The sequence below is a fragment of the Dendrobates tinctorius genome, unplaced genomic scaffold, assembly GCF_039654945.1.
Source record: "Dendrobates tinctorius isolate UK_male_01 unplaced genomic scaffold, ASM3965494v1 ptg000250l, whole genome shotgun sequence".
In the NCBI taxonomy this organism is placed as follows: Eukaryota; Metazoa; Chordata; class Amphibia; order Anura; family Dendrobatidae; genus Dendrobates; species Dendrobates tinctorius.
This window is the reverse complement of record NW_027361917.1, coordinates 26,340,067-26,363,268: the sequence shown is the minus strand read 5'-3', so window position 1 is coordinate 26,363,268 and position 23,202 is coordinate 26,340,067. Positions and strand designations below refer to the sequence as shown.

General features: G+C 42.3%; 1 protein-coding gene across 1 annotated transcript in view; it reads right to left on the bottom strand.

Annotated features, from left to right (window-relative positions):
- Window positions 1-519: 519 nt before the first annotated feature.
- Window positions 520-23,202, bottom strand: part of HNRNPLL (heterogeneous nuclear ribonucleoprotein L like) — a 116,949-nt gene continuing 94,266 nt past the window's right edge. Inside the window, exons 12-13 of the mRNA XM_073557583.1 lie at window positions 21,872-21,970; window positions 520-1,310 (exon numbers count right to left, since the gene is read on the bottom strand). Coding sequence (XP_073413684.1) covers window positions 1,255-1,310; window positions 21,872-21,970 — 155 coding nt within the window. The 3' untranslated portion in view covers window positions 520-1,254. The remainder of the gene's footprint in view (window positions 1,311-21,871; window positions 21,971-23,202) is intronic.

Genomic DNA, 23,202 nt, shown 5'->3' with positions numbered 1-23,202 from the left:
ATTCAAAACAAGGAATCCAGTCCAGAGAAAAGTGCCACAATTTCAATGACGGTGTAATATACATTGATTTTCCAAATAAGCTACCCAACGTTTCGAACCTCCCGGATCTTACTCAAGGGCTACTACAAGACAAGGAAAACAGTGCATAAGAATACAAATCATATATTATATATTTGCTCTCGCTATTGCCAGTCTACAGAATTTGTTTTTCCGTTTGTCCTTGTATATGAACCCCCCCTCCTTTGTGTATGTGAACCATTTGCCTTTATTGTATGATTTGTATTCTTATGCACTGTTTTCCTTGTCTTGTAGTACCCCTTGAGTAAGATCTAGGAAGATCGAAACGTTGGGTAGCTTATTTGGAAAATCAATGTATATACACTGTCATTGAAAATGTGGCACTTTTCTCTGGACTGGATACCTTGTTTTGAATAAAAATTCACTGATTTTTTTTGCAAAGTATCAAGTGGTTGTGTGCGGTGGATTATAACATTTGTAGCCTTGGGCAGCCTTTACACGTTGTGGCCAAGGTGCATTTTTTCTGCTGCATATGCAGTAAAACTGCAACTTGGTACAATTTTTGAAGAATGGAAAAAACAAAAAAAAAAAGTTTGTGCTGCAGTTGCAGAAAAATATGCACCACATCCAACTGGTGTGAATGCAGCCTTAGTGCAAAATTCATGGTCCAAATACAGGTAGTGAATGATGTACAAGTACATACAGGTTAAACTGTGTGCACCATATAGATTAGATTTATGAAATCTTTAGCTGCATGCCTGGTGTTATAAAACATTGCAAATTACATCTATTCAAATACACAGTAAAAAAAAAAAAAAAAAAACAAACCTTCCAGCAACAGTAACATGGGAACCTTTTTCAACCTGTCTGCCAAAATGCAAGCTGGGGTAAATCATCATTATATACTGAATCTATGGACTGCATTCGAACATTTATATGTCCTTTAAAACATAAGATTGGAATAAAATAGGTTAGTATTTAAAATCGAGACCTGGAACTGTGAGGTCAGAGAGATTACATAACGCATGAGTAAAACCTAGTAACAAGACTGGAAAGACTCCATTGTTAGCATTCACTAAACATTACATTCAGAAATACAAAAAACCATTGCAAAATGATATTAGAAACATGTAGTGCTGCTGTAAACACCCAATAACATATAACCATTGCAAGGCATTGAGAATCATGCACAGTAAAAAACACAACGGGTGCTGGGCGTCCTCGGGGACACAGGCCTCACAGGTGGGAGGAGGTGGAGAAACACAATTTCAGTGTGTAAGGATTGGAGCCGTCTGTGGAAACACAAAATATCAGGAATTTTATCAACAGCAGATTTTTTTTTTTTTTAATTAGATCTGAACATTTTTTTTTTTACACTTCCATAAAGTTACCGATCTATAAAAAAAGAAAACACAACAATTTTACGCTAAAAAGTTTAAAGGTATTATTTGTGACTAGAAATTATTTATTTTCCCTCCCTTGAATTAGTGCCTCAAGAGTCCACAGACCGTGGCAGGTAACGGAGCCCATCCACGTTCAACTGCATGGGGGCAGAGATGCAATACAAGATACGATGCATGAACAAAACTTTACTGTTTCCACAGAGAAGGTAGACCATTCTTTGACCGTCAATTTAAAGGGAGTCTGTCAGCCATGCTACGAGTACGAGTACACTTGGTGCGCCCTTGGCATGGCCAAACATCTAAAGGGAATCAGTCAGTAGGTGTTTTCTATGAAATCTGACCGCATGAGGTAGGGGACAGAGACCCCGATTCCATTTAGTTTGCTGCAGTTATGATAAGAGTCACAGACTTTTCTGCTGCAGATCTAGCAGAGCCCAGTTGGAGAGCTGTGTATAACTCACCCACACCACAGCTTTCTGTATATATTTTATAGTGACAGAGAGCAGCTAATCAGAGCTGGGGGCATGGTTGGACTAGATTGCACGAGGACAGTTGTCCTGTAGTGATAATCTCCTGCTGATAAAATACTGATGGTATTGAAACGACAAAACAGCCCAGTAATTGACATATCGCTATAATCAATGTCTCTGCTCCAACATTATGGAGCTCTCAGATTACATAAAAAAACCTGGTGAAAGATTCCGTTTTAGAGCACCTTCCCATCTACTTGTCTTCCCTCGATCTCCAACTTCTCTCTATTTTGATTCATAGCTCTTGCATTATATAGCTAGAGAAAGACTGAGATAGATGGAAAACAAGAAGTAGGTGGGAAGGTGCACTGAACAGTTTGGCCACACCAAGAGTGCACTGAGATTTTAAAGATATTAACATTTGGCATTTTTATATATGGGCATCTTTAGGTGAAAGCACACTGGCAATTGTGTACTACTGCAGGGTAGTAGGGAAATATGAAACTTATTACAATCAGTGCAACATGAAAAGTTACAGCAGTTTTATAGCAATTTAGAAAAACTGCAATAGTAGATTCTACAAAACAAATCCCAAACCATATCATGTAAATAAATCTTGTAGCACTCGCAGAGCTGAGAACAGGATAGCTGTGTCTATAGTTTTATCATACTTTGCCACTAGCACTACATGCCCGTCCCTCTTACCCAGGCTTCACACACTGTGGTTTTCAGGGCTATGGAGTCAGAGTCAGTGTCTATTTTGTTGGAGTCGGTATAAAATGGACAGATTCCGACTCCTATAAATTGGGTAGTTCAGTGCAGGATGTGCTGTAAATGTTTTCATAATAATTTGGTAAAGTTATTAAATGTCCTATAAATGTCTGTTCTATTAATGATCTAAAGATCTGGGTTTTTAGTTGAGATGAATCTGTGCTGCGCTTTACGCACATGTTCAGGAGTGACCAGTGCTGTGGAGTCATAGCTGAGATGAATCTGTGCTACACTTTATATACATGCTCAGTAGTGACCAGTGCTGTGGGGTCATAGATGAGATGAATCTGTGCTGCACTTTATGTACATGCTCAGTAGTGACCAGTGCTGTCGAGTCGTAGATGAGATGAATCTGTGCTGCACTTTATGTACATGCTCAGTAGTGACCAGTGCTGTGGAGTCGTAGATGAGATGAATCTGTGCTGCACTTTATGTACATGCTCAGTAGTGACCAGTGCTGTGGGGTCATAGATGAGATGAATCTGTGCTGCACTTTATGTACATGCTCAGTAGTGACCAGTGCTGTGGAGTCGTAGATGAGATGAATCTGTGCTGCACTTTATGTACATGCTCAGTAGTGACCAGTGCTGTGGGGTCATAGTGGAGATGAATCTGTGCTGCCCTTTATGTACATGCTCAGTAGTGACCAGTGCTGTGGAGTCATAGTGGAGATAAATCTGTGCTGCACTTTATGTACATGCTCAGTAGTGACCAGTGCTGTGGAGTCGTAGCTGAGATGAATCTGTGCTGCACTTTATGCACATGCCCAGTAGTGATCAGTGCTGTGGGGTCGTAGATGAGATGAATCTGTGCTGCACTTTATGTACATGCTCAGTAGTGACAAGTGCTGTGGGGTCATAGTGGAGATGAATCTGTGCTGCACTTTATACACATGCTCAGTAGTGACCAGTGCTGTGGGGTCGGAGTGGAGATGAATCTGTGCTGCACTTTATGTACATGCTTAATAGTGACCAGTGCTGTGGGGTTGTAGCTGAGGTGAATCTGTGCTACACTTTATGTACATGCTTAGTAGTGACCAGTGCTGTGGGGTCGTAGATGAGATGAATCTGTGCTGCATTTTATGCACATGCTCAGTAGTGACCAGTGCTGTGGGGTCGGAGTGGAGATGAATCTGTGCTGCACTTTATGTACATGCTCAGTAGTGACCAGTGCTGTGGGGTCGTAGATGAGATGAATCTGTGCTGCACTTTATGCACATGCTCAGTAGTGACCAGTGCTGTGGGGTCGGAGTGGAGATGAATCTGTGCTGCACTTTATGTACATGCTCAGTAGTGACCAGTGCTGTGGAGTCGTAGATGAGATGAATCTGTGTTGCACTTTATGTACATGCTCAGTAGTGCCCAGTGCTGTGGAATCGTAGATGAGATGAATCTGTGTTGCACTTTATGCACATGCTCAGTAGTGACCAGTGCTGTGGGGTCGTAGCTGAGGTGAATCTGTGCTGCACTTTATGTACATGCTCAGTAATGACCAGTGCTGTGGAGTCATAGTGGAGATGAATCTGTGCTGCACTTTATGTACATGCTCAGTAGTGACCAGTGCTGTGGGGTCATAGTGGAGATGAATCTGTGCTGCCCTTTATGTACATGCTCAGTAGTGACCAGTGCTGTGGGGTCATAGTGGAGATGAATCTGTGCTGCACTTTATGCACATGCTCAGTAGTGACCAGTGCTGTGGAGTCATAGATGAGATGAATCTGTGCTGCACTTTATGTACATGCTCAGTAATGACCAGTGCTGTGGAGTCATAGATGAGATGAATCTGTGCTGCACTTTATGCACATGCTCAGTAGTGACCAGTGCTGTGGAGTCATAGTGGAGATGAATCTGTGCTGCACTTTATGTACATGCTCAGTAGTGACCAGTGCTGTGGGGTCATAGTGGAGATGAATCTGTGCTGCACTTTATGTACATGCTCAGTAGTGACCAGTGCTGTGGAGTCAGGGGCTGTGGAGTAGAGTCGATAGTTTGGCTTACCGACTCCACAGCCCTGCTAGTTTTTGCACATTTTTTGAAATGTGGGGGAAAAGCATTTGAAAAACTGCACGTTTAACTGTGATTTGCTGTGCTTTTACAGGTGAAACTTTGTGATTTTGGGTTTAAATCGCACAACCAATACGGCATCACTAAACATAAATAAATACAGTTTTACAAATACAAAAACAGTAAAAACACACATGAAAAAAAGACATCGAGACGCTGCAGCATGCTAAATGGGACAGTAGGTAATCATCCCACTCCTGACAGCTTTTAGGACACATGAACCTAACAGGACTAATGCACGATAACCTAACTGGCCCCAGATGTTTGCCATGGGTACTGCCAAAATCTGTGTGCAGCAGCGTCTCTCAACACCACTTTAATTCTTGAAAATAGGGTTCATTTTATCGACTCTCTGAAGAATTTTGCTGGATATCGGTTTTCACTCAATGCAAATCTTAGAATTCTTTAGGAAAGCGTGCAAAACAAAATAGCGAGATGTATAAGATTTTATGGTGGAAAAGAGATGCAAACTTTCTAACAGATGTTTTGTGCAAAAATGGGCTTCTTGTGACAATTTTATGACACTCTTCACGTTACAAAAGATGTCCAATGTAGAACGGTTGGGGGCAGGGCAAAAAACAGCATATATACTGTCATTTGGCCAGAAATTGGCGTAACATAGTGGAAATCTATTCCAGTTAGCAGCCAATACATTGCCAATAGTAGTACGGTAATTCCCCTCCTACAGTTTACAGGTAGATGCAATCAATGATGCACACAGCATTTGCAGTTACAATGTCTGTACCGTGTCTAAAAGAAGACTATTCTTTCAGAGCCTTATAAAATATACATAAAAAACTTCTTATATAAAAAATTAGTGATACCAACTCCCTGACGAAGCAGTAGCGAAACATACGTTGGAGTGCTGTGTGCAGGGGGCAGGAAGGAGCATTGGTCAGTATTATACTGTTTGTGGTCACTTTATTCATTCATTTATCTATATATCTAAGAAACACCGCTGGTGGTTGGCATTTATGTAGCGGTGAATAAGACAGCTAACACTATACTTTATGCACAGAATCTATGGTCTTATATAGGGAGGTGAATGAGACCTCCAACACTGAGCACTTTAAATTCAATGGAGATTAAATATTATATATATTTTGGGCATTTGCAATAAATATCTTCTTGCACTTTAATTTTTGAGAATTAACTATTACATGTATTGATCACATTATAAGGATTTTTTCACAATTAATTGATATTTTGATAAATATTATGTCTGGTTTTTCATGTCAGCCATTTAGGTTTTCTTCTTTGCCCCCTGCATACAATTTATTTCCAATTGTTTTTAACTGATTTTTAATATAATCTTACGAGATAAAGAATACAATTCTTATGATACAGATTGTCCTTGGGATCACTAATTTTTTTATATAATAATTTTTTAATGTAAATTTTATAATGCAATAAAATATAATCAGTACTTTGAATATCTCTGGTCCTGGTTTATGCGTTTTTTGATATTCTGAGCCTTTTGGATATTTTTTGTTTATTTTGGTATCATTTTTCTATATAGGTGTCTATTATTCCAGAGCCAGCAGAGATTCACATCTCCACAGAGGATGTGGTTCAGTTTATATCTACTGTATTGTGCTTTAGGCGGAATTCAGACATCTGGGCATCACAATCCGAACACACCAAGATTTTCCAGATTAGCCAACGGTTACCTAACCCAAACTAAATAGCCTCATAGGCATCTGTAAAGCTACCGAGTTTGGATCAGGAGATCGGCTGCGGGTCCAGAAATCACAGAAATTCTGACATGATGTCAGAATTCAGCCTTAGGGCTCAAACTCACTGGAGAGGAAATCGGACGAGTGCAATCTGATAAAAAAAAATCAACCAAAAAATTTGTTGTACAATTTCTCCTGAATACGCCGATACCCCATATGTGGGGGTAAACCACTTTTTCAGCACACGGCAGAGCTCGCAAGGGATGGAGCGCCGTTTGACTTTTTCAACGCAGAATTGGCTGGAATTGAGATCGTATGCCATGTTGCGTTCGGAGAGCCCTTAATGTGCCTAAACAGTGGAAACCCCCAACAAGTGACCCCATTTTGGAAACTAGACCCATTAAGGAACTTATCTAGATGCGTGGTGAGCACTTTGAACCTTCAAGTGCTTCACAGAAGTCTATAACCTAGAGCCATGAAAATAAGAAATCCATTTTTTTTCCACAAAAATGATCTTTTCGCCCCTAAATTTTTATTTTTACAAGGGTAACAGGAGAAATCATACCCCCACAGTTATTGTGCGATTTGTCCTGAGTACGCTGATACCCCATATGTGGGAGGGAACCACTGTTTGGGCGCATGGGAGAGCTTGGAAGGGAAGGAGTGCCATTTTGGAATGCAGACTTTGATGGAATGGTCTGCGGGCATCATGTTGCGTTTGCAGAGCCCCTGATGGGCCTAAACAGTGGAAACCCCCAACAAGTGACCCCATTTTGGAAACTAGACCCATTAAGGAACTTATCTAGATGTGTGGTGAGCACTTTGAACCTTCAAGTGCTTCACAGAAGTTTATAAACGCAGAGCCGTGAAAATAAAAAATCTTTTTTTTATTTCCACAAGTGTGATTTTTTAGACCCCAATTTTTAGACCCCCAAAGTTAGTAAATAGTGGAAACCCCTCAATTCTTGATCCAACCCTAACCCCAACACACCCCTAACCCTAATCCAAACCCTAACCCCAACCCTAATCCCTAATCCTAATCCACCCTAGCCCAACCCTAACGGAAAACTGAAAAACATTTTTTTTTCTTTATTTCATTATGTTTGCCTATATAAGGGGGTGATAAACGGGGGGTTATGTACTATTTTTTTTATTTTGATCACTATGATCGTTTATCATAGTGATCAAAATAATGAATGGAATCTGCCAGCCAGAGCCGGCAGATTCCCGGCGGGCGCACTGCGCATGCGCCCGCCATTTTCAAGATGGCGGCGCCCATCGGAGGACGCTGGCGGGACGTGGGACCACCGGGAGGGGACGGAGGACCACGGAGAGGATCGGGGACCCTATTTCTCTCTCCTCTCATGTGCGATCACAGGAGAAAATCCGACACTGGGGGGCGCTATTCACTTAAATCACAGCTCTGTGAATTAACGGCGCTGTGGTTTTACTACCCTTAACTACCACCGTTAAAAGGCGTATCGGCGGTCGTTAAGAGGTTAAACATTAAACAGAAGGGGGAGGGGGGAAAGGGGGGGGGGGAGATAATAGGGAATTAGGGAACATGTATCAGTTGACAATGGATGCAACCCTTGAGTCGTAAACAAAGTCAGCATTATAATCTGAAACATAATACAAGGGTATTAACTAAGGCAATGCAGATTAAACTGCATAAGGAGTGAAACAATATTACAAGTTAACACAAATTAGTGGCTCTGTACAGCAATATATAGTTTAGATTGTGTAACGGTGTAGAAATAAAGATATTGCAATATAACACTGTGTCTTAGGAGAGAAATAAATCCAGTAGGTAGATAGGACTGAATTCTAACATGGAGGGTTTAAGTGATGGGAGATGGGAAGACTTGGTCCCATTTTTGCCATTTACTAAAAAATGATTTGAACTGATTGTTAGACAAAGCGAACTTTAATTCATGGGAACGATGACGAGAAACTAATTGTATAATGTCATTAGAGTTAGGAAGTGTAGGTCCCTTCCAGTGGTACGCAATGGAGTTTTTTGCTACCATGCAAATGTGCAAAAATAATGGTTTTAAAGAAGGTTCCCATTCTGCTATGTCTAAGGAAAGAAGTGCAGATTGTGGGCTCACAGTCATAGTAGAGCTGGCAAGTTTGCTTAGAATAGAGAAAATCTGATTCCAAAAGGAGTGTGCTATTGGGCAGCTCCAAAATATGTGGAATATGTCTCCTTTTTGCCCACAGTTTCTCCAACATTGGGCTGAGTTTGACAAACCAAAATGGGCCATTCTGGCCGGAGTATAATACCAGCGGGAGGACACCTTGTAATGCGCCTCCTGAAATAGCATGGATAAAGTGGAATTATAGGTTAGAGAAAGGGAGTCTTCCCAGTCTTCAATGGAGAATGTGTGATTTAGAGTTTTTTCCCAGTTGACCATGTAAGGGATTTTGTTTTTTTTTTTAAACTGAGTCACAGTTGAAACTGTCATAAGAAGCTATGACTCCAAAATCTTGGATGACCGCAGTTATATAGCAGTTTCAAAGAGGTCTCAGAGAGGGTAGGTTTCTTATTCAGGAACAGCCTTAAGTTGTTTTTTAGAATCAGGATATCCATGAATAGTGACGAGGGGATATTGCATTTATTCTTGAGAGAGCTAAAGCTTAGAAAGTCTCTACCGTTGAAGATATCTCCTAATTTCTTGATATTCAAATCTGCCCAAGTAGGCGGAATAGAATGACCAATTATTGTATAGGATAAAGGTAAAGGGATATTTTGGAAAATGTTTGTTTTTGGAGTTTTATTATCAGATTTTAAGATTTTTAGCCAGGCAGTAGTTATTGCTTGGAAGACAGGACATTTTTGTTGATTCTGTTGCCTACGGGTTACTTTATTCAGTATTAAAAATTTAAGGGGTTGTTAATAGTTTCAAGATCAAGCCAAGCCAGGTCGAGTGAATTAGAAAGCCAAGACAAACTGTGTTTGAGTAGGAGGGTGAGGTAATGTGCATTGAGATTGGGAAAGCTAATTCCTCCATGAGATTTTTTCTTATACAGGGACCTGGTGTCAGTCCTTGATCTTTTATTACCCCAAATAATTGAGTTTATTTGTGTTTGAATGTTCGTAAGGTATATGGTGGGGATGTGTAGGGGTAAGCATCTCAGGATGTACAGAATTTTTGGCAGAGTAAATAATTTTACCACAAGATTCCTCCCCCACCAGGTCAAGTCTTTGTCCTTGAAAGATCTGCTGTCTTTAAGCATTGATTCTTCTATTTTTTTAACGTTGAAATTGACTGTTTCCGATAGGTCTTTATTAAGGATTACGCCTAAATAAGTGAACTCCTTTTCGCACCAGTTCAATGTGGTAACAGCTTTGATGGTTGTGATTTGTTCTTTTTGAACATGAAGTGGAAGAATATTTGATTTTTGGTGATTTATTTTGAAGTTGGAGGGAATTGAGAAACTATCTATTTCTCTGGGGGCTTCAAGAGTGGAGAGTTCAGGCCTTGTAAGAGTGAGTATTAAATCATCGGCAAATAGACTCAATTTATGTTGGCGGGTATGGGTAGTAAGACCTGCTATGTTAGGATTTTGCCGTAGGTGTTCTGCTAATGGCTCCATGGCCATATTGAATAGTAAGGGGGAAAGGGGACAGCCTTGTCGGGTACCATTGGAGATCTCAAAAGTCTCAGAAATATGGTTATTGCATATAATTTTTGCCTTAGGGCAAACCAAACCAAATTTGTTTAGGGTATATTTTAGGTAACACCAGTTCAAGCGATCGAACGCTTTCTCAGCGTCAATTGATATTAGAACTGTCGGCGTTTTTGTCATATTGGCTTATTTAATAGAGCCAGTTATCCTCCTAGTAGCATCGGCCGGCTATCTACCCTTCGTAAACCCCATTTGGTCGTTTTTTATTAATTTTGGCAGTAGTGGGCTAAGCCTGTTAGCTAGAGTCTTAGAGAATAATTTAACGTCCGTATTTAATAATGATAAAGGGCGGAAATTATCTAAGGATTCAGGATCTCCCTTTTGCTTTGGAATAAGCGTAATTGCCGCTTCTAGCATCTCCGGGGGGGGGGGGGGGGGGGGAGAAGCCTTTTTTCGAAATGTAGTTAAATGTCTCAGCCAATTGTTGTGACAGGGTGACGTCAAAAGCCTTGTAGTAGGTGTTGGTGAACCCGTCTGGTCCGGGGGATTTGTGCATTTTTAATTCCTTTATTGCTCCAGCTATTTCTAAGGGGGAGAATGGAGCTGACAAACTAATAAGGTCTTCATCATTCAGAGAGGGTAGGTTTATTTCTGAGAGATATTTGTTAATATCATTAGGATTAAGCTGTAGGGGAGAGGGGGCAGGTTTCAGATTGTATAGTCTATTGTAGTATTTGGCAAATTCATTTGCTATCTCCTGTCGATGGGAGAGTTTGGAGGCTCCGTTAAGAGCTTTAATTCTGTTTATTTTATTATAAATTCTTTTATGTTTGATACGATTTACCATGTACCGTGTCGGTTTATTAATAGAAGCGTATAGCTTATATTTCGAGGAACTCAATGCTGCTTCATATGGGGAATACAGGATTGATCTCAGCTCCTGTCTTACTTGGGTTAGTTCTGACTGTATTTGGGGGGAAGGGAGTGCCATGCCTAACAGGGAGTTCTCTAGACTGCGTATAGAAGATTGAATTTTCGCAATTTTTTCCCTTTTTTCTTTTTTTAGTTTAGAGGACATGCCAATGAGACCGCCCCTGATGACTGCTTTATGGGCACACCAATTCAAATCTGGATTTGTGGCTTCAGATTTGATTTCAGCAAAAAAGTTGTCAATAGCAGTTTTCAAGGTGGCTTCATTGATGGGGTCGTGTAGTACATAAGAACTGCATTTCCACAGACCGGCTCTATTCAAGGGGAGACCTAGGGACAAATCTGCAAAGACCGGGGAATGGTCCGAAATTGATCTATGTCCAATAGAAACTTTTGTGATCTTAGTGAGGGAAAAAATGTCAGCTATGATTAGATCGATCCTTGAAGCAGACTGGTGAACTGTGGAGAAATGTGTGTATTCTTTAGAATTTGAATTTAAACACCTGAAGGAGTCGAATAGCTCGTTTTTATCCAACCAGGGATTTAAGTTATCAGAGGGAGGTCTTTTGTTGGAAGAGGAGTCTATGGAGCTGTCTGGGGTGATATTAAAGGGAATCTGTCACCCCTTTTTTGAGATATCATATAATGATATCATTCATTTGTGTGTCACATAAGGATTCTCTTAGTATTTTTGCTTCCCCCTGACCCTGCACCTTTCATGCATAAATACCTTTTTTATATCATCGGTTCAGATGTATGTAAACTGCCACAGTCCGGTCCGCTGGGCGGGGCTTATTCACCTGCTCCCCCCCTCCCTGTCTTGCTCTATGTATTTCTTCTTGTGTAGAGCAAGACAGGGAGAGGGGTGTGCAGGTGAATAAGCCCCGCCCAGCGGACCGGACAGCGGCAGTTTACATACATCTGAACTGATATAAAAAAAGGTATTTATGCATGAAAGGTGCGGGGTCAGGGGGAAGCAAAAGTACTAAGAGAATCCTTATGTGACACACAATTGAATGATATCATTATATATGTTAAAAAAGGGGTGACAGATTCCCTTTAAAGTATCCCAACAGTAGTATAGCCCCTCTTTTCACTTCTGATATTTTCTTCATGAGTTTGGACAAAAATCTGATTTGGTTTCTGTTTGGGGCATAGATGTTTACTAAAGTGCATTCTGTACCATTGATTTTACACACTAAAATGTGGAATCTACCAATTTCATCCCCGTATTCCTCCAGGGCTTCGAAAGGAGTAGATCCACTGATGATGGTCGCTACTCCGGCCTTATTTTTTGGGACCACAAGCTTCGAATATATGAGGGAAATTCTGGTGTGTGAAGTAGGGACGATTGCCTGCCAGGAATTTTGTTTCTTGTATACAAGCTATATCGGCTTTAGCATTTAAAAGTTCTCTCCAAAGGGTGTGTCTTTTTTGTGGGCTGTTCAAGCCCCTGATGTTGTAAGAAACAAGTGTAAGACTCATGTTAGCAAGTTAATATTGACAAAAAGTTAACCAGTGAAAATATGTTAAGTTATACAAGAGCTATAACTCATCAATGCCTACAGAAGGCCTAGAACGGTAAACAGTTATGCAGAAATATGGATTATAAAACAAAGAAAATGTCAACTTTCAACAAATGAGTTTAGAGTTGAGCATTAACGTTACAAGAAGGGAAACTGTTCAGGAAGTCCACTTTAAGAGGACTGCTTCTTATTACCGGGGGTATTCCGTGCCGAAGGGAATACAAGGAAAAACCTCAGAACTGTTGTGGTGGTCGAAGAGCCAGCCAACAAAGTAGAGGAACAAGATTAAGTTTAGGTTCATTTGCCATTGTGAGACGAAACACCACCAAGTGATCTGATGAAATCAATTACATCTTCCGGATGGAATATTGGGATTGTTCTCCCTTTATGAAAGGCCAATAATTTTGTGGGGTAACCCCACTTATAGGGGATGTTTCGGTCGCGAAGAGCTGTAGTAGTTTTGCCGAAGGACTTCCTTGCTTCGAGAGTATCCTTGGAGAAATATGGGAATACTTTTAATTCCTTATGAGGTTCTGGAAAGTTTTCATGGGTTTTTAGGTAGTTCATGATCTTCTCTTTTGTTTTGAAAAAATGTATCCTGAGGATGGTGTCTCTTGGTAGATCTGATGTGATCTTTGGCGGTCTCGGTAGTCTGTGGGCCCCATCAATGGCTAGGTCCGGGGTTTACTCAGTTCTGGTAAGGCTTGTCGGAAGATGTCTTCGATGTGACTTGACAAATCATCTTGAGCAATGTTCTCGGGGATTCCCCGGATTTTAATGTTGTTGTGGCGTCCTCTATCCTCGAGATCCGCTAATTTCACTCTAAGCTTATGAACATCTGATAAGTGATCTAGTTCGTCGTATGTAATTGAAGATCTACGTTCTAGTTTGCTGATCCTTTCTTCATGGTTGGTTAGTTGTTTATCTATTTTGTCAAAATATTTTTGAAAAGACGTATCAATATCGGCTTTGATCATTCTACTATGTTTTTCCAGTTTGGCATCCATTTCGATGCTGTGTTTTTTTTAGCAGATTAATCATAATGGCCTCAAAGTCAGGGTTGATATATTTTGCCTTAACGGTTGTTTGTGGAAGGTTTGAGGAGACTGATTTTTTAGTGGATCCAGGTATATCCGTTTTCATTTTGTTTTTGGCGGGCCTTAAATTTGGAGAAGTGTCAGTGGAAGCGTCATCAATATCTTCAGCTTCAGAGTTTTCCCTAGAAGAGTCGAATTTTTCACCCCATAACCCTGGGATTCTTCTTTTATTGTTTGTAGTAGAATCCATTTTGTCAGGGGAGGAAGTCTTTCCTGGCGTTCTCGTTTGTGCTTTGTAGTTAGGAGAATGTTGTGGGTCCTTATGTGAATCTAATGAACGAGGACTGTTTCTCAGGGGAGATCGTGATTTAACCGGACTGACTGCATCTAATTGATCTCTTGATTGCCGATGATATCCAAATGATCTCTCAGAACCTCTAGTATTCTGTGGCTTAGATAGGGCATTTTTCCCTTTTATTTTTTTATTGCTCATTTTAAGAGGTTTGTTTTTTTTTCCCTTTGCAGAGGTTCTTACAATGAGATAAACCTAAGGTAGTAGAAAAGAGTGGGGAGTTCTTATCCACTGATAGGGTTAATGTATCTTTAATTGTAGAAGGGGGAGAGACTGAGGGAAGTTAGAAACAGTCCAGCACAGCAAATTTCTCTGTGTTCCTGCTTTGATTGATAGGGAGGACCAGAGGTAATAAATTTACTTTGTTATCTCCAGAGACCCACCAGAGACACTTTGTGTGAAGTCTGAAGCCAATGAAAGTGTCTATTATAGAGGGGAGCTGCAGTTCTTTGGCCTTAAGGCCCCGTCACACTAAGCGACTTACCAGCGATCCCGACAACGATATCAACATGTCAGGATCGCTGGTGAATCGCTATGTGATCGCTGGTGAGCTGTCACACAGACAGCTTCACCAGTGATTAGCACAGCGACGCCGCGCGTGCGGCATCGCTGTGTTCAGCGCTGATTCATGTCAAAAATAGAATTAAAATAAAAAATAGTTATTCTTACCTTCCGACGTCCCGCGCAGCATTCCCGCCTCTCTCCACGCTCCGGTCCCAGTAATCCTTTGCGAGAATTACTGCGATGACGTCCGTTCTCGCTGGATCGCGAAGTCTCACGGTCATTCTTGCAAAGGATCACTGGGACCGGAGCGTGGAGAGAGGCAGAAATGCTGCGCGGGATGTCGGAAGGTGAGAATAGTAATTTTTTTTTTTTTTTAATTATTTTATCGCTGATCGCTGGTCTCCCGCCTGTCACACACAGCAATGCGTGCTGGCCAGCGGGAGATCAGCGACGAAAGAAATGTCCAGAGATTTCCAAGAGCGATCAGCGATACCGGCAGGGGGGCCGGTCGCTGATCGCTGTCACACAAAGCGATCTCGCTGGTGAGATCGCTGTTGTGTCACAAAACTTGTGACTCAGCAGCGATCTCGCTAGCGAGATCGCTATGTGTGACGGGGCCTTTAATGATGACTGAGCGTTACAGGCTTTTTATTGCGGGTACCGCCAGCAGCTTTCCTCAGCTTATCTCCAGCAAAGTAAGCAGGAGGGAGAGAAGCGTTCTCTTAGGTGTGGTGAGGGGGAGGAGAACGGGCTGCCCATTAAGAGACCGCAGGAGCACAGGAGTAGTGGACCAGATTCAGCTATCCAGTAGTAAGGCTCATCTATCCGCAGCCACCCGGTCACGACCGGCAGCGCTGGGGCCCCCCCGCAGCACTCCCAGTTCGAGCAGCGACCACGACCTCGGCTGTGGCGTCTCCCCCTTCGTCCCCAGGCACCAGAAGCCGCGCAGCACCTCAGGTAAATTAGATGAAGGGGGGGGGGGGGGAGCGGTGAAGCGATAAGCGGTAAACCACGGAGATACTGCGGGAGAGTCCACTCACGGTTTGTAGGTGTCCGGTCTCCCCGCTGCCTGCGCCACTGACTCTTGCCGCTTGGAAGGCCGCCGCAGTCCAAATTAGTTTAGGCCGTCGGCCTCTAAGGCTGTGATGGCCCCTGTTCAGACTCCCTGGCTGTCAGATGAACTCCGGAGGTTGCCTGAGTCGGGTCTCCACGAGTGGGTCTCGGGTAACACCAGAGCAGTTACGAGGCTTCAGAGAGGGGGTGTCCAGCTTCCATAGACCGAACCGCTGGTCTAGGAGGGTCCCAGGCTGTGAAATGAGGCTAAATGAGGTAGGCCTCAAAGTGTGTTCCCCTTTTTAGTGGGACTAGATGGCTTGTTTAGTGTCAAAATGCTCTCCCAGTGGAGAGGAGTTCGTCTCATAAGGTTTTAGAGGCTGAATGACCGATATTAGCTGGTTTGTGAGTCGGATTGGGAGGTTTTTCCTCAGAGCTCCCTGAACTTGCGTCCAGACACAAGCCACGCCCCAGATCAAGCAAATGTTTCAACACGTGGGAGTAGGGTCTGGGTCCTCCTTTGTAGATATAAATATGGGGCTTAGAGGCAAGTATCCAATGGATATAACAAATGCCAATTTGCGAAGATATGAATACCCTGTCAAAGTACACATCAATGGGGGGGGGAAAATCTATTGCTATATGCCATGCCCACGTTAACCCTTTCACTGCCAAGAACTGTGACGCAAGTGACAACAGGCAGCTAGCTCAAAACATGTCACAGCCGTGCCCTTCCCTCCCTGTCCAGCCTTCCAGGGATACTGGATCTTTTCATTATGTTATTGACCTCCTTAGTAATAATAGAGAGGTATGTGCTCTTGATCAAGGGTCAAATAGGGGGTGTAATCAGTTTCTGTGTCCAATCAGATCATTTACTGTGTACGTATCTGGTCTCCTGAAATTTTGTTTTTAATACTAATAACTATGTGTACGTAATTTTAAGCATAAGTGGCATGTACTACAAACATGAATTTTATGTACTTTTATACAAACTGTTCCACTTTGATGAAAAATTGTATGAAGGTGCCCATGAATATTAAGTTTTACCATGCCACCCAGTAATATATGGGTATTTGGGGTACGGTAGTATGTGGGAAATATATCATTTTTTATTTTTATAATTAGGAAAACCGTGTGTATTCACATTTAAATTGTATTCCTATGTTTATATGTAAATTACACTTTGTACAAATCACTATCCCTTACACCAGGATCAGTCTAGCAAATTCAATCAGTTGACTCTCTATGTGCAATGTCCATTCATTCCCAAAACTGATGGGTGTCTGCACATGGAATTTCATATAGCTCATGTTTTGTTTTTTTTTGTAAATGACAGGTAGTCATTTAAGCCATGACTGAGAACATCCGTTGCGTTTGAAATATGTTGGTTTATCATACTTGTCTTTTTGTCTGGATGTTGCAATTTTAACTAATCAAAGTTGGATTTGTTTCAATCCTTGCCAGTTGGAACAGTTTCTGACATTTTCTGGCAAGTAGCACTTATTCTTCATTCTTAAAATACAGGTTACTGTTATACTGGATACTGTCACTGAGTGCCGGATGTATAACACCAATCCATCACTATACTGAAGCCAGCCCTTACATTATGGCTTATTAATGCCATAGTGACCAGCTTTTATAGCTGTAGAAAGTCAGACAGACATTTTTCCTGGAATGGGCAATCCAGGGGAGTTGCATTGGATGTCAATGTAATGCACACAACAGCCAAGTCCACCAATATGTGGTAGATGTATTAGGCCTGTTTCACACATCCGTTTGTCACTATCAGTCAAAATCCGCCGTTTTGCAAAAAAAACCGGATCCGCCATTTTTCTTGGCAGATCCGTTTTTTTCCCCATTGACTTGCATTATCGGCGGATTTTGAGAGACGCTCGTCCGTTGCATCCGTATTTCGGCGGATCTGCCAAAATTTTGGAGACCGCTGACATCACCGGACGGACAATGCAACGGTTTTTTTTTGCGGCCGGATCCGCATTTTTGCCTTTTGCTACATATTTAACCCTAAATCCAAACTGGCTGCTGGAGAAAATCTCTCTCTCTCGTCCCCGCGACATTACCCGATCGTCGACACAACATCTCTCCTCCAGTACCCGCGACATTGCCCGGTCGCCGCCAGATCTCTCCTCCGGTCCCCGCGAGATCTCTCCTCCACTCCCTGCGACATTGCCCGGTCCCCGCGAGATCTCTCCTCCACTCCCCGCGACATTGCCCGCTCGCTGTCAGTCACCGCGAGATCTCTCCTCCAGTCCCCGCGAGATGCCGGCTCCCAGATACCACCAGATGCCCGCTCTCGGATACCGCTACATTGCCAGTATTCATTTTTTTTCCAGGCGCAGTTCCTTTAACTTTCCCATTTCGGCAGATCCCGGCGCACCAACGGTCCGGTGGCTCCCGTTGGTGTTTCGTCGGCCACAGATCCGTTCTCCGCCTTTTTGGCGGCTGCCAAAGTGTGAAACAGGCCTTAGCTGTCCATGTAATCTACATATGAGCCAAGTCCACGAGTCTGGGTAGATATATTGGCCGTCCATGTGATACATAGGTGAGCAGAGTCCACCAGTCTAGGGGAGATGTATTGGCCGTCCATGTAATACACAGGTGAGCAGAGTCCACCAGGCTGGGTAGATATATTGGCTGTCCATGTGATACACAGGTGAGCAGAGTCCACCAGTCTAGGGGAGATGTATTGGCCATCCATGTGATACATAGGTGAGCAGAGTCCACCAGTCTAGGGGAGATGTATTGGCCATCCATGTGATAGACAGGTGAGCAGAGTCCACCAGTCTAGGGGAGATGAATTGGCCGTCCATGTAATACACAGGTGACCAGAGTCCACCAGGCTGGGTAGATATATTGGCTGTCCATGTGATACACAGGTGAGCAGAGTCCACCAGTCTAGGGAAGATGTATTTTCCATCCATGTAATGCACAGAAGAGCTGAGCCCACCAGGACACACTGCTATGTCTATTGGCTCTCTGCTCTTGTTTGATTTCTTTGTATTTCCAATACTGCTTGTCCAGACAAAGAAGGCCTTTTTAGAAATTCACTAGGGTACAGAATATTTAACCCCTTCCTGACATCAGACGTACTATCCCGTCCATGGGACCCGGGCCCCTATGCCCATGGACGGGATAGTACGTCTACCGCGATCAGCGGCGCCCACGTGGTGAGCGCCGCTGATCGCGGCCGGGTGTCAGCTGATTATCACAGCTGACACCCGGCACTATGTGTCAGGGGCGGTCACGGACCGCCCCCGACACGTTAACCCCTTGCACACCGCGATCAAACATGATCGCGGTGTACCGGGGGTTAAAGGGAAGCATCGGCAGGGAGGGGGCTCCCTCCGTGCTTCCCTGAGCCCCCCACGGCAGCGCAATGTGCAGCGTTGCTGCGGGGGGCTCTTTCCCTACAGGCCCCCGAATCCAAGATGGCGACGGGGGCCTTCGGGGGCCTGTAGGGAGCTGACTTCCTCAGTGCCTGCAAAGCGCAGGCATGAGGAAGTCTGCAGAACTGCCTGTGACAGATTGCTGATCTGTCACAGTGATTTGTGATGTGACAGATCAGCGATCTGTCACAGGACAGTGATGTCCCACCTGGGACTATGTAATAAAGTTAAAAAAAAAAAGTGTTAAAATAATTTTAAAAAAAATCGCCAAATAAATTAGAAAAAAAAAAAAATATTCCCCCAATAAATCCATTTTTTTAAATAAAAAAAAAACAAAAAAAAACAATAAAAGTACACATATTGGGTATTGCCGCGTCTGTAACGACCTGCCCTATAAAACTATCCCATTAGTTAACCCCTTTAGCGAACCCCTTAAAAAATAAAAAACGAAGCAAAAATAATGATTTATTATCATACCGTCAAAAAGTGCAATAACGCGCGATCAAAGACGCATATAAATAGCCATGGTACCGCTGAAAACGCCATCTTGTCCCGCAAAAAACGAGCCGCCATACAGCATCGTCAGCGAAAAAATAAAAAAGTTATAGCTTGCAGAATAAAGCGATACAAAAATAATTACTTTTTATATAAAATAGTTTTCATTGCATAAAACCGACAAAACATAAAAAAACGACCTAAATGAGGTATCGCTGTAACCGTACCGACCCGAAGAATAAAACAGCTTTATCAATTTTACCGCACGCGGAACGGTGTAAACGCACCCCCCCAAAAGATATTCATAAAACGCTGGTTTTTGTTCATTCTGCGTCCCAAAAATCGGAATAAAAAGCGATCAAAAAATGTCACGTGCCCGAAAATGGTACCAATAAAAACGTCAAATCGTCCAGCGAAAAAAAAAAAAAAAAAGACCTCATATGACTCAGTGAGTCAAAATACGGAAAAATTATAGCTCTCAATATGTGGTGATGCAAAAACTATTTTTACAATAAAAAGCGTCTTTTAGCGTGCGACAGCTGCCAAACATAAAAACCGCCATAAATAGTAAATCAAACCCCCCTTTATCACCCCCTTAGTAAGGGAAAAATAATAAAATTAAAAGAAAATGTATTTATTTCCATTTTCCCATTAGGGTTAGGGCTAGGGTTAGGGCCAGGGCTAGGGTTAGGGCCAGGGCTAGGGTTGGGGTTAGGGCTAGGGTTGGGGTTAGGGCTATGGTTGGAGTTAGGGCTAGGGTTGGGGTTAGGGCTGGGGTTGGGGCTGGGGTTAGGGCTAGGGTTGGGGTTAGGGCTAGGGTTGGGGTTAGGGGTGTGTTGGCGTTAGGGTTGGAGTTAGAATTGGGGGTTTCCACTGTTTGGGCACATCAGGTGCTCTCCAAATGCAACATGGCGTCTGATCTCAGTTCCAGCCAATTCTGAGTTGAAAAAGTCAAATGGTGCTCCTTCCCTTCCAAGCTCTGCCATGCGCCCAAACAGTGTTTTACCCCCACATGTAGGGTATCTGCCTACTCAGGACAAATTGCAAAACAACTTTTGGGGTCCAATTTCTCCGGTTATCGTTAGGAAAATAAAAAATTGGGGGCAAAAATATCATTTTTGTGGAAAAAAATGATTTTTTTTATTTTCACGCCTGGGCGTTATAAACTTCTGTGAAGCACTTGGGGGTTCAAAGTGCTCACCACACATCTAGATAAGTTCCGTCGGGGGTCTAGTGTCCAAAATGGGGTCACTTGTGGGGAGTTTCAATAGTTTAGGTAGATTAGGGGCTCTCCAAACGCACATGACACCCGCAGACCATTCCATCGAAGTCTGCATTCCAAAACGTCACTACTTCCATTCCGAGCCCCGACGTGTGCCCATACAGTAGTTTTCTCCCACAAATGGAGTGTCAGCGTACTCAGGACAAAATGGACAACAACTTTTGGGGTTCAATTTCTCCTGTTACCCTTGGGAAAATAAAATAATTGGGGACTAATTGATCATGTTTGTGGAAAAAAATACGATTTTTTTATTTTCATGCCCAGGCATTATAAACTTCTGTGAAGCACTGGAGGGGTCAAAGTGCTCACCACACATCTAGATAAGTTCCTTGGGGGTCTAGTTTCCAAAATAGGGTCACTTGTGGGGGGTTTCCACTGTTTAGGTACATCAGGGGCTCTCCAATCGTGACATGGCGTCCGATCTGAATTCCAGCCAATTTTGCATTGAAAAAGTCAAACGGCGCTCCTTCCCTTCTGAGCTCTGCCATGCGCCGAAACAGTGGTTCCCCCCAACATATCAGGTATCAGCGTACTCAGGACAAATTGCACAATAACTTTTGCAGTCCAATTTGTCCTGTTACCCTTGGTAAAATAAAAAAAATTGAACCTGAAGTATTTTTTTTGTGAAAAAAAGTTATTTATTTTTTTTTTTTAAATATTCAAAAAATTCCTGTGACGCACCTAAAGGGGTAATAAACTTCTTGAATGTGGTTTTGAGCACCTTAAGGGGTGCAGTTTTTAGAATGGTGTCACTTTTGGGTATTTTCTATCATATAGATCCCTCAAAGTGGCTTCAAATCTGATGTGGTCCGTAAAAATAAAATGGTGTTGCAAAAATGAGAAATCGCTGGTCAATTTTTAACCCTTATAACTTCCTAACAAAAAAAATTTTGGTTCCAAAATTGTGCTGATGTAAAGTAAACATGTGGGAAATGTTACTTATCAAGTTTTTTGTGTGCCGTTTCTTTGTGATTTAAGGGCATAAAAAATTCAAAGTTGGAAAATGGCGAAATTTTCGCCAAATTTCCATTTTTTTCCACAAATAAACGCAAGTTATTTGAATGAAATTTTACCACTACCATGAAGTACAATATGTCACGAGAAAACAATGTCAGAATCACCGGGATCCATAGAAGCGTTCCAGAGTTATGATCTCATAAAGGGACAGTGGTCAGAATTGTAAAAATTGGCCCGGTCATGAACGTGCAAACCACTCTTGGGGGGTGAAGGGGTTAAGGACATAACGGCACTTACTAGGTACTCTGATTTGGTAGTGATTTAATACTGTGAGTGCTTCAACCGCTTCAGTCTTTGTTTCCCATTCAAGGAGACCGGACAAAGTTTTTGATGATGCTGTAAATGACATACAATATATATGCTTAAATAGGGAACAAAAATCAAAGCCATAGCCAAGATCCATAATGGTAATAAATAACTGAAAGTGCAAAACTGAATAACAGCATGGAATATATTGTTCTTAAAGGGAATCTGTCACCCCTTTTTTCGAATATGAGCTGCCGGCACCGACATTAGGGGCTTATCTACAGCATTCTGTAATGCTGTAGATAAGCCCCCAATGTAACCTGAAATATAAGAAAAAAATATATTATACTCACCGGGGGTAGGGGGGGGTGTTGCTGCCCGGTCCGGCGCCTCCCATCTTCATACGATGCCGTCCTCTTCTTTCCTTACTGTCGTGGCTCCTGCGCAGGCGCACTGCTCTGCCCTGTTGAGGGCAGAGCAGAGTCCTACCAATACATGGAAGGGGCGGTTGCTTGGTATATTGATGTACAATTAAAATAAAAAATTTTTTTTTTTTTTTGTGCATCAATATACCAAGCGACCGCCCCCTCCATGTATTGGTAGACTGTGAGCGGTTGTCTCATCGGTATTCTTGCACCTGTGTTGCCATCTTAATTATATGGGTCCACTGCATCCTGATGTGCATTTGTCTGGAGGCTTGGACGGGTAAACCGCTCTTCTTTTTTGCTGTTTTCTTGTATTATTGGAGGATTTTTGTGCTATTTCAGACTATAGAAATTATGTAACAAATTGTGAGGTCCATTTAATCCTTTTACCTCTTGCGAAAATGAAAAATTCGGGGCCAAAACAACATTTTATTGGAAAATAACTTATTTTTACAGCCCAATGTTATAAAATTCTGTGAAACACCTATTGGGTAAAAATGCTCACGGCACCCCTAGATGACTGCCATGAGGGTTGTAATTTAAATAATGGGGTCACATTTGTCAAATGTGACATGATGTCCACAATCCATTTGAGCCAAATTTGCACTACAAAAAAAAAAAAAAATCATCAACTAGCGCTTCTACCCTTTCAAGCCCTGCGTTGTGGTCAAATAGTAGTATCAACCACATATGGGGTATTGCCGCATATGGGAGAGACTGCAAACTTTGTTGAAAATGAAAATTTGCTGCTACATTTTTAAGCTAACAAAATAAAAGCAAGTTTGAAAAATTGCATCACTGTGAAGTAGACGTATGGTTTAAAGACTCAAAAAAGTACGCAAATTGCTAATATTTGAACATTTTCAACAAACTTCAGAAGATTTAAAAAACAAGAGC